The sequence below is a fragment of the Lactuca saligna genome, chromosome 1, assembly GCF_052625555.1.
Source record: "Lactuca saligna cultivar CGN05327 chromosome 1, ASM5262555v1, whole genome shotgun sequence".
NCBI classification, from domain to species: Eukaryota; Viridiplantae; Streptophyta; class Magnoliopsida; order Asterales; family Asteraceae; genus Lactuca; species Lactuca saligna.
In genome coordinates this window covers 32019953-32030793 of record NC_136417.1, presented here as the reverse complement: position 1 = coordinate 32030793, position 10841 = coordinate 32019953, and the positions used below count along the sequence as shown (strand labels likewise).

At 32.4% G+C, this 10841-nt stretch overlaps 3 protein-coding genes across 4 annotated transcripts; 2 read left to right on the top strand and 1 right to left on the bottom strand.

Moving 5' to 3' along the window:
- Positions 1 to 327: 327 nt before the first annotated feature.
- On the top strand, positions 328 to 3280 carry LOC145031548 (putative sugar phosphate/phosphate translocator At3g17430). Its single transcript, XM_078980130.1, has 10 exons — positions 328 to 467; positions 970 to 1236; positions 1313 to 1420; positions 1527 to 1558; positions 1648 to 1698; positions 1847 to 1908; positions 2001 to 2262; positions 2346 to 2611; positions 2704 to 2798; positions 2867 to 3280. Exons 2-10 carry the CDS (start codon positions 1150 to 1152, stop codon positions 3041 to 3043), a joined length of 1140 nt encoding a protein of 379 aa, XP_078836256.1. The 5' UTR covers positions 328 to 467; positions 970 to 1149; the 3' UTR covers positions 3044 to 3280.
- A 1653-nt stretch (positions 3281 to 4933) lies between these two features.
- On the top strand, positions 4934 to 6682 carry LOC145031531 (rRNA-processing protein fcf2-like). Of its 2 annotated transcripts, none has more exons than XM_078980119.1 (6): positions 4934 to 5066; positions 5513 to 5764; positions 5862 to 5922; positions 6010 to 6087; positions 6167 to 6282; positions 6385 to 6682. In XM_078980119.1, exons 2-6 carry the CDS (start codon positions 5535 to 5537, stop codon positions 6491 to 6493), a joined length of 594 nt encoding a protein of 197 aa, XP_078836245.1. In that variant the 5' UTR covers positions 4934 to 5066; positions 5513 to 5534; the 3' UTR covers positions 6494 to 6682. The 2 variants fall into 2 exon arrangements, with proteins under 2 accessions (XP_078836245.1, XP_078836237.1); XM_078980111.1 differs by having other exon boundaries at positions 4936 to 5066; positions 5525 to 5764.
- Positions 6683 to 7006: 324 nt separating this feature from the next.
- LOC145031525 (CBL-interacting serine/threonine-protein kinase 1-like) lies at positions 7007 to 10387 on the bottom strand. The gene is made up of 12 exons (XM_078980100.1): positions 10086 to 10387; positions 9699 to 9761; positions 8922 to 8993; positions 8736 to 8843; positions 8576 to 8656; positions 8309 to 8488; positions 8053 to 8241; positions 7874 to 7969; positions 7657 to 7773; positions 7510 to 7572; positions 7355 to 7429; positions 7007 to 7277 (listed from the first exon to the last, which is right to left on the bottom strand). The coding sequence occupies exons 1-12, from the start codon at positions 10299 to 10301 to the stop codon at positions 7197 to 7199; spliced, it is 1341 nt and encodes a 446-aa protein (XP_078836226.1). The 5' UTR covers positions 10302 to 10387; the 3' UTR covers positions 7007 to 7196.
- Positions 10388 to 10841: the final 454 nt, after the last annotated feature.

The window sequence follows — 10841 nt, the reverse complement described above, 5'->3', positions numbered from 1 at the left end:
GTAATAAAATATAAAATGATATTTAAATTCTTTTAAATAAAACACTGGTAAAATTTTAAACCGAACAAAAAAGTTTGTAATACAAAATACAAATGCCAAATTAAATCATATTGGAAAGCATAAAAATTTACCCTACATTTAATAGATAGCCTATATATTACCATACACTAAGATCCAATGTCGATAAAATTACCCTAAATATATAAAGTTTAGTAGTTTACTCCAAAAAAACTTTATTTTACTAGAATAGCAATAAAGGTCGCTACACCTATGCCATTGCCATAAGACACGGGCGGAGTCAAGTTACTTTGGGGAAAAATCTTAGACAACCTTTCTTCTTCTTCTTCTTCCAGTCTCCCTCTCTCCCTCCTCTGTATTATCACATATCGACACACACACAAATTGATCTGCTGCTTCTAGGGGCTACCCTATACACATTAAGCCTTTGAATCAGTTGATCTTCAAAGGTAAATCATTGTTCTATCGTAATCTTACAAATGTATCCCATCTCTCGATGTAGATCAGCACTTTTAGTTTCTAAAATTCATCTCCTTCAAACGAATGCCTATTGACTTTAGTGCAGAATCGTAAGAAATATCTGTGTACTCCATGTGTATCTATGAACTTCATCATCTGCTTATGCTAGATGTACTAATATCCTAAGGTGTGAGGATTCCGATATGGTATTACTATTACTGCCTCCTACTAATAACCCCAGAGATCGACAGCGTAGTTCCTACTTCCTAGGAATCGCATCACTATTCTACTAGAGTAGGTTGTTCTGGCAATCTGGCATTGACAGATTTAACAACTTTTTGATAAAAAGTCGTGTCTGGATATAAACCGTGAAACTACTTTACTGTTCAAATCCAACTATAAGAAAGTTATGTAGCTGTAATTTTACCAAAATGTGGAATGATTTCACATATAGAAGTAATAGTAAACCATTTAGATCTTATCGCTTTGTAGGGTGCTTATGGTGCAGCAGGTGAGGTTTTCGCCTTGCTTTTGATGAGTCCATCAGCTTTCTGGTTGGAAGAAGTCTGAAATCCGGTTATCCGTGTGGAAGAGAATCCTATTGTATGTTTTGAATCTGGGAACTAATACATACAAGGTGTAATCTTGTGAAGTAAGCTGCTACAAATTACAATGATGATCAACAAGTCACTTTTCTTGACTTACCTTTATCTCTTAATCTACATTTTGCTGTCATCTGGAGTTATTCTGTACAACAAGGTAACTTAACATTGTTTCAAATTGACGTCTCACCATCAAACTTTCCCTTGCTTATCATCTATATATCTATTTGCAGTGGGTTCTCTCTCCAAAATACTTCAATTTTCCCTTTCCTATCACTCTTACCATGATCCATATGGGCTTTTCTGGTGCCGTAGCATTCTTTCTTGTTCGTGTTTTTAAGGTATTGTTCTTTATGAAATCTTAAAGAATCCCCATTTAGGTCATGCCTCAAAATCACAGGCTTAATTTTGCTTCCTCACTTATATTTTTTCAATCGTACTGTGCAGGTTGTTGCTCCAGTTAAAATGACATTTGAAATGTAAGATATCTACTTCATAATTTAACTATTTTAGTTTCTAACAAATTTTAAGCTTCCATTAAGAATTCTCTTTTCATGGGCATTGATAGATATGCGACATGTGTAGTTCCCATTAGCGCTTTCTTCGCATCAAGTCTCTGGTAAGAATGATGATTATAACATATATATATATATATATATATATATATATATATATATATATATATATATATATATATATATATATATATATTCATTTTCCTGCATCCTGTTGCATATGTGTGAAGTTACTATATATTTACATTGCAGGTTTGGCAACACTGCATACTTGCATATATCAGTGGCCTTCATTCAAATGCTGAAAGCATTAAGTATGCAAAACTGTTATCTATATATCTTTTCAATAAACTTTGTTTATAAATAATATAACTGAGTGAATGTATTTTGGAATGGACACACACAGTGCCAGTAGCAACACTTATCATGGCAGTCCTATGTGGCACTGACAAGCTGAGGTGGGATGTGTTGCTGAACATGTTGCTGGTCAGTGTTGGAGTTGTGATTTCTTCATATGGGGAAATCCATTTTAATGTTATAGGGACACTTTATCAAGTAACAGGCATCTTTGCAGAAGCTTTGAGACTAGTTTTAACTCAAGTCCTTCTACAAAAAAAGGGTTTATCTCTAAACCCTATTACAAGCTTGTATTACATAGCTCCATGCAGGTATTATTCACTTTTCTTCATTACCACATAGGATACCCTTGTTCATGTCCTAAAAGATCATGTTTCCCTTTTTGCCTTTGCAGTTTTGCTTTCTTGTTTGTACCATGGTATTTGTTGGAGAAGAGTAACATGGAAGTTTCACAAATTCAATTCAACTTCTGGATTTTCTTCTCGAATGCTTTATGTGCTTTAGCATTAAACCTCTCCATTTTCTTAGTAATTGGAAGAACAGGAGCAGTTACAATTCGTGTAGCAGGTGTCCTTAAAGATTGGATATTGATCGCTCTTTCAACTGTAATATTTCCAGAATCTGCCATCACCGGGCTCAATATTATCGGTTATGCCATTGGTATGCAAGATGTCATTATTACCCTTGGGTTTAAATCTTTGATATCATCATTAAAATAGCAACTAAAAAGATTGATTAAAATTTGTTTGTAGCGCTTTGTGGTGTGGTGATGTACAACTACATAAAGGTTAGAGATGTGAAAGCATCTCAACTTCCTCCTGAAAGTATCCCAGAACGATTGACTAAGGTCAGTCATTTTTTTGTCAGATGTCTAAAATGCCCTTCAATCTATATTTACTATGTTTCTTTAATCAGGAATGGAAGCTGGAAAAGAAGTCATCTGACAACAACATTAGTGATGAAGATAATACAAGGAGTAGCAGCAGATTTAGTTCAATGTCAGATAGTGCTGTAGATGAAGAGGCACCTTTAATGGCATCTTCAAGGCTTTCTTATATTGCACGTTCACAGCTTAATAGCCGAGATACATGATGATGATGATGCATTTAATGTATAAAGCTAATCTGGTGAATTCATAGGGACATACATGTATGTGGTTCTTTTCCTTTTGGAAAGTAGTTGTGGTTGGTAGCTCCCTCTTTTGAGGTGTTATTTTTCTAGTTTTTACATGGTTTCAGGACAGAACAATCGGTTATTGTATTGTATTGTATTTTTAACAAAGAAGTTTTGAATTTTGGAAGTGAATCAGTGAATGATGTTGTAGACAAATTTCATTTGTATTCAGCTATTCTTTATGGTTTCAAATCTTCTGGCCTATTGTACACATGCGAACAGAAAAGACTAGTCTTCTGGGATGGTATTTATTGTGACAACTAGAGTGTAGTTCTCATCTAAAATTCAGTGTTTCATAGTAAGACGATAAACATCAGGACAATATATTACTTCATCATAGAACTTCTATAATCAGAATTGGTATGTTGTCCTTGAGAAAGAAAAAAAAAAAAAAATCCTTGGTACGAATAATCTAACGAGAATGTTTAGAGGCATTAGACAATAGAGAAGTTGAAGTTTTGCATAGTTTCAACCAATTTTTAAGATGATTGATGAGAAGACATCATACTAGAGAGAGGAGGTTACACACATTGGAAGACAGTTGGTTTGTTGATCGGCATCCAAATGAGAGATTGTTGAGTTGTGGAGTGTGATGATTATTATAATCTTATCATAATTTGTAAATTATATTTTCAAATGAGAGATTGTTGAGTTGTGGAGTGTGATGATTATTATAATCTTATCATAATTTGTAAATTATATTTTTTGAGTTGATCGAAAACCTAGCTTGCATTTATGTATTGTTATATGATTAACAAATTTAGTCGAGTCTTATTTTTATGTTTATGTAACGGGATAGAAGTTTATATTTGTAAGTGAATTTCCACGTAAAATAAATTAATGTTTATTTAAATTAAATAAAAATAGTTGAATTAAAATTTTCAAATTTAGTTAAATAAAATAATTTAATTAAGATTTAACTACTTGAGATGTGAAAGTTGAAGTTTAAAACTTTAAGATTAGAAGTTTAGGAACGAAATTGGCGTAAATTTATTCAAATAGAATTTGGATTTAAATTGTAAAAAGTTTAACATCTAAGGTAAATAGACATCGAAGGACTTGAAATGTTTAATAAAATGTCATCTTAGGTAGAGTGGAAAATTAGAATGTCAAGGGGTCAATTTTGTCGGTTATACAAATTAAAGTGACTTTGAATTAACCTAATTAACTATATTTTGGACAAATATTGTTATAATACTAACTTTTCATGGTTAATACGAGAATTATTAAATTAGAAATGTTAGTTGAGTGTCAATTTGTGATTTTTTTAAATGACTTATACACTCAACAACCATTCTCTTCATAAATTTGCATTTTTCATCAACAACGGGATTTGAACTTAATATTTAGTTGAAAGATACATATCCATCAACTTCTATACCGCTTGACCATGTCATTTGGCTTAAGTCCCCCAAAAATTAGAATTAGAATTAGAGGTGTTATCGTTTTGATTAAGTTTTAGAAGCAACTTCGGAACTTTTAGACATAATGACATGATATGAAACATACAAGTCGTATAAATCCTTTGTTATTTCTAATACAACGTGTGAAACCCTAAGAAACTTTCATGAGATTTTACTTGACCTTGGGACATTGAGTTATCCTTTATTTGACTCTAGTGTTTCCATCGGCTCATGTGATGAGATAACATGTCCCAATAACTAAATTGATACATTTACAAAATTTTAGGGTACAGTTTAACATAATTTAAATTTAATGGACTAAATATGACAAATCCAAAATTTTGATGGCAAAATTTGTCAATAATCCAAACTTAAAACACAAACACATCTTTTATTTTTCATAGTTCGCTAGGTAGTCGCCTCTGTCGTCGCATATTCACATTCTCTGGCTGTGTATCGTCACTCGCTGCTCGCCGCCGCCTCTATCATCGGATATTGCACTGCTGCTTGCCTCTATTCTTCTTTCTCCCTTGATTCAGGTAACATCCCCGTTTCTCTGGGACTTTTTTTTCTCACCTTCAATTCCCCACGATTTGCGAGCCTATTTCAATGTTGACAATCTAATCTACACATCTCGACGCTTAAACCCTAGTTTCATCTATGGTTTTCTGATTTAGACGAATTTATGATTCTTTTGCCACTTTGTAACCCTAGTTTCATCCTAGATTTGGCGTGATCTTTTGAATGCTACCAGCGTGCCAGTCTTGGATATCCATTCATAACTGATTTTGTTTTTGTTATTTAATTTCTTTTAACACATCCTGCAGAATCAGATACCTTTCGCGTAACGTATTTATTTTGTTCAAATTTTTTTCTACCCTTTATATCCGTTACTCTGCAAGACTGAAACTATGACACTGCTGTTATGTTTTTATCACTTGGATTCCAGACACTAATTGCATAACATTAACAGTTGTGTTTTAAGTTTTTCTCATAGGAAAAATAGAATGCCTGAAGATAAGAAAATGATAGGCCTTTCATGGGAACCAAAGCTACCTTCTCTTTCATTTGGTACAAAAAATGGATCCAATAACAAATCTGAAAAGATATCAGAAACTAATCTGGTATATAGACCCAACTCAGAGCTCATTGATGGGCTGTTTGTTCCACCTAATGACCCAAAAAAAGTCAACAAGTTACTAAAGAAGCAAGTAAAAGACACAACAGGAAAGAGTTGGTATGTAGTATTTTCACTTTCTATGTCAAATCATATACCCAAGTTTTTTAAGATTCAGCCATTGATTTAAAACATGTTTGAAATGTATGTAATGTAGGTTTGACATGCCTGCCCCTACTCTCACACCCGAGTTGAAAAAAGATCTTCAGCTCCTAAAGGTGCCATGACATCTCTTAATAAATAGATTAAATTGCAAAAAAGACATAAATGATTCGACTTTGTAACAATTCTGTTTATATTTATAGTTGAGAAATGTGATTGATCCCAAGAGGCATTACAAGAAGGGTGACTCCAAATTAAGCACATTCCCAAAGTATTTCCAGGTAATGTTTCTGAGGCAGGCGGGGGTAGATTAGTCTTTAGTGACATAATAATAAGTTTAATATTTAAAATGGTGGTTAGGTTGGGACAGTGGTGGAGCCAGTATCAGAATATTTCACTTCTAGACTTACAAAGAGAGAAAGGAAGGCAACTTTGGCTGATGAGTTACTTTCTGATCAATCACTCAAGGTTTACAGGTGAGATTAATTTGTTTGATGATTATATAATATTTAATTATGATGAGTTTTAGAAGGGGTTTTGTTAAAAGTTGTTGTGCATTGCATTTTTATTAATTACAGGAAAAGGAAGGTTCGAGAGATTGAAGAGAAAAACCAACCTGGTGGGGTTGATAAATGGAAGATTAAAGGTAAAAGTTCATGGAAACGTGCAAAGCAAAGGAGACATTGAATTGGGAATTATCAATTATGTAGTGAGTGAGAAGAGTATTGTGGGGTAAGAATTATTAGATGTTTTGTACTCTGTGGTATGCCATGTGCCATAGCGATCATTCCATTTTTGTAGTTCTCCATTTCAACAGTTAAAAACTTTATCAAGAGTATGTAGTTTTGATCAAATCCAATTAATCATTTTGACCTATATCTTTGTATCTTAATTGCTATAATATATGAAGCTTCCCCTAAATCTTTCATTTAAGAAACATCTGCCTAGTCAAAAATTGATATTTCTGTGACGTAGATAAAAATTTCCATTGACAAACATCCTTAACAACATTATTTTGGGACTATAGACAATTGTTTCAAGTGCATATCATCGAATATTGATGTGACTTGTCTGACCTTATCATGTTCAACAAAGTTCAATTCCATTTCATTGACAAGTTATTTTATTGAATCATTTTAGGAGAGTCAATTGCGAAAAATTCCCCAATCTTTAAGATGGTCATCGAACTCCTGGCTCAAATATTCACCACACTAATCAAATTGAAAGGCTTTTATGGTCAAACCCATAAATAAATATAACCAACATATTCAAATCCCTCTAAATATATAAACACTTCACCCATAAATTATGAACAAGATATTTACAGTTCCAAACTAACAAACCTATTTATTGCAAATACTTAACTATTCATACACTTGTTATGTCCAACCTAAGAAGCTTCCAACAATTTTGTCGCCAAATGCTCCTGACTTGATGAAACCGCAAATTCCTTTAGCAACTTGTTGCATAACTGCACACATACGCTTCAATTAAGTATTTAACAAAGAGATTGTGTAAGTGTAGTCTTATAAGAAACAAAGAGTTTACCTCTTTATATACACTCGCCTCACCACAACTTTTTCTTAGTTCAACCACATACAAACATGGACTTATTTCAAACACCTGTTGCAATCACATATACACAAGAGCTTAGATTGTAACAAGATCAAGAAAACAATCATAAGGACTTGAAGAGGGCTTACTTCTGCTGTAACTGATAAACGATCTGACTCTCTATAGCCTTTATGTTCTTCTGTTACTTTCAACTGAACAAATTTAATTCACAAAGACAACTTCTTAATTTCTTCTAATTGTAAGCAGTGAATGCACATAACTGAATTCATACTAACCTTTCCATTCCGTTTTTCAACTTTAAATCCCATATGAGTTACTGTGTGCTCAATTCTCTCTAACAATTCCTTTGGTAAAAGTGTGGATGTAAATCTAACCTTCCTCTCTGATACATCCTGTAACAAACCAAACGGTGTTTGTAACTTTTAAACTCTGTGTCAAGTATAATATTTATTTAAACTTAGGAATAATGAAAAATCCAATCAAAATCTTTACTTCTTTCTCAAAGAAACCCGAGAGATCAAGGCTCCAAGACATTCCAATGAGTTCAAAAGCATTAATATGGGTAGGTGATTCTTGATTTTCTACAGCCTGAAGCAAGAAAATTCAAGAACTTGATAAAACAATTAAAAAGTATTAACTTTTTTCATTAAAAGTAGCATTTCATTTCTTACAGTCTCTTGTATCGACAAAACTTCATCTTCATTAGGTTTAGCAGGAGTATAATCTTGTTTAAACCATTCATCTACTTTAATATCTGCCATTGTTATCCTTGTTTTAGGGTTTGGATCAAGAATTCTCTTTATAAGACTCTTTGCTCCTGGACTCATCCATTTAGGCATTCGCACATCCCCTTTGGAAATCTATAAAAACCCCAAATCATTACAACATTAAAGAATCAATAAAGCTTACAACTTTATCCATTTTTACCTTCTGATAAATCACAGCTAGATTTCTATCATCAAAAGGTAGATACCCTGTAAGCATTGCATACAAAATGACACCACAAGACCAAGTATCAGATGCACTTCCATCATACCCTCTGTTAGATAACACCTCAGGAGCAACATAATTAGGACTTCCACATGTTGTATGCAATAACCCATCCTCCTAATCATATATAAAAACCATAAAAAAAACATAATTATCGTATGTTTTTTATATTTGTTTCAATGTTGAAGTCATAAAGAAACATACCCTAAAATGTTGGGGCAATGCACTAAGGCCAAAGTCAGTTATCTTGATGTTTTCTTTAGCTTCCACAAGCACATTTTCAAGCTGCAGTTTTCAAAACATATTCAAGGGTTTGACTAATGCAATGTTTTTAGGGTTTGACCAATGTGGATTGGAGTTTGACCTTGAGGTCACGGTGGAAAACACCTTTGTCATGACAGTAACTAACACCATCAATAAGCTGTTGGAATAACTTTCTGGCAGTTGACTCGGGTAACTTTCCAATTGATACCTATCAAAAAAAAAAAAGATTGAAATTGTGACAGAAACTGATAAAAGAAAAGAATGGTGATTAATGATTACAACTTACAATTGTGTCAAATAATTCGCCTCCATTGACATATTCCAAGACCATATAAATCTTGGTTTTACTGGCTAAAACCTGCATGTGAAAAAGTAAAAAAAAAAAAATTGTAATTAATGGAGGTCAAGATTTTCTCAAAAAAAAAAAACATAAATTTTTATTTCCATGTGTAATAACAACACACCAAACAATTTTGCAAAATGATTCTTCACAATATGACAACTTGTTTGCATTATAATTGTATATGTGAGGCCCTACTTTTTCTTGAATTATAAAAGATGTCTCCTCATAGATGCACTTGGACCCTCTTATCACTTTGTATACTTTTACTTTGAACTTGAAAATTAACTATACGTAAAGAAAATTTTGGATAACCTTAAAGTTGACATTTAATTATACATAATGTGTTAAGACATAAACATTCCTAAAACTGAAGTAGAATAAATCAATGGTAAGTACTTGGATTTGTAATTTTAAACTAAAAAATGAACTTTATATTGACAATGTGATAACTTACCTGAAAAACATGTTGGGATCCTATAGTACTACGACTTTATTTGTAATTCATATTCATAATTCATAATAATTGACATATGTAATCATTTAGAGCTATCAAAAGACCTAATCTTTTTTGGGTTGCGTAATTGCTCTAAATATGTGGCCCACTTGACCCCAGCTACATGAAGTTTTACGACTTGATTAATTATAAAAAGAAACAGAATGTTGTAGCATTATTTTAATGTATTGCTGAGTTTGAAAGATTAGAGTCCAGGAAAAGAAAACCTCGTGTAATCGAACCACGTTAGGATGTTTAAGAAGCTTCAATGCAGCGATCTCCCTCTTTATCTGCATTACGACAAATCAATGAGCATCGAAAGTATCGTTTGACTATTTTAAAATTTTAATAGAATCAAAACATAGATTGTTGATATCGACTGTTGCAGAGCTTTTGATCTTCAGAGAGAATGAGAATGAGAGAGTTTATTTTCCACAAAACAAAAAGTAGCATTATGTTGTGTAAAGTTCAAACCCGCAATCAACAAGGATAAGTTAATTGATTGAAACCCATATGAAGATCGTTCCGGTAGAACCGATTGAAGAGTGTGAAAACCTTGATGAATTCGGTGGTATCTGTGAATGTGAAGAAATAGGAAGGAAAAGAATGATGACCTGATCGGATATTTTGAGGTCTATTATGCGGGTTTTATCAATGATCTTGATAGCAAAAGAGTGTTGGGTTTGAATGTCTTTAGCATATTTAACCTTGCCGAAATTCCCTTCACCAAGAGTTGCTCCAATCTCGTATTTCCCCAATCTCAATTGCATTCCATCTTCTTCTTCTCCTGTATTCTTCTTCTTCCTCTTCTGATTCACAGCAAATACCATTCTTCTCCAATATGAAGTATGAAGAAGAGGGTTGGGATATGTTTACTTATATAGTTATAGTGAAACACGGAAGAGAACCACCCCTTCAGCCTTCCCTTCCCCTTTCTTAAATATATCCTTCTTTTTTCTTTTCTTTTTTAAAAAGATGAATACCTTTGACTCTTTTTTTTTTTTTTTTTAAAGATTTGTAACATGATTATACTTTGATCCTTTTTAGTAAATATAATCTTTACAAAATAATTTTATTTAATAAATAAGACATTACCATTGTTATAATATATTTTATTCGAGTTTTTCGTACTAACTATGTATAAAATAATTTTAAAAAAAGGCAATAATATTTTCGATCTGTTTGACATTAACTGAGGATTTGTTTCTCTTTTTTATAAGTTTTGTATGTACAAAATAATTAAATTGTGAGAATGTATGTACAATGTCATATACACAAAGTTTTTTTCTTTGTAGATAGAATAAACTATCATAAATAAAACTAAATTGTTATTTTACCTTATGGTTAATAATTTTTTTTTTAATATTTAT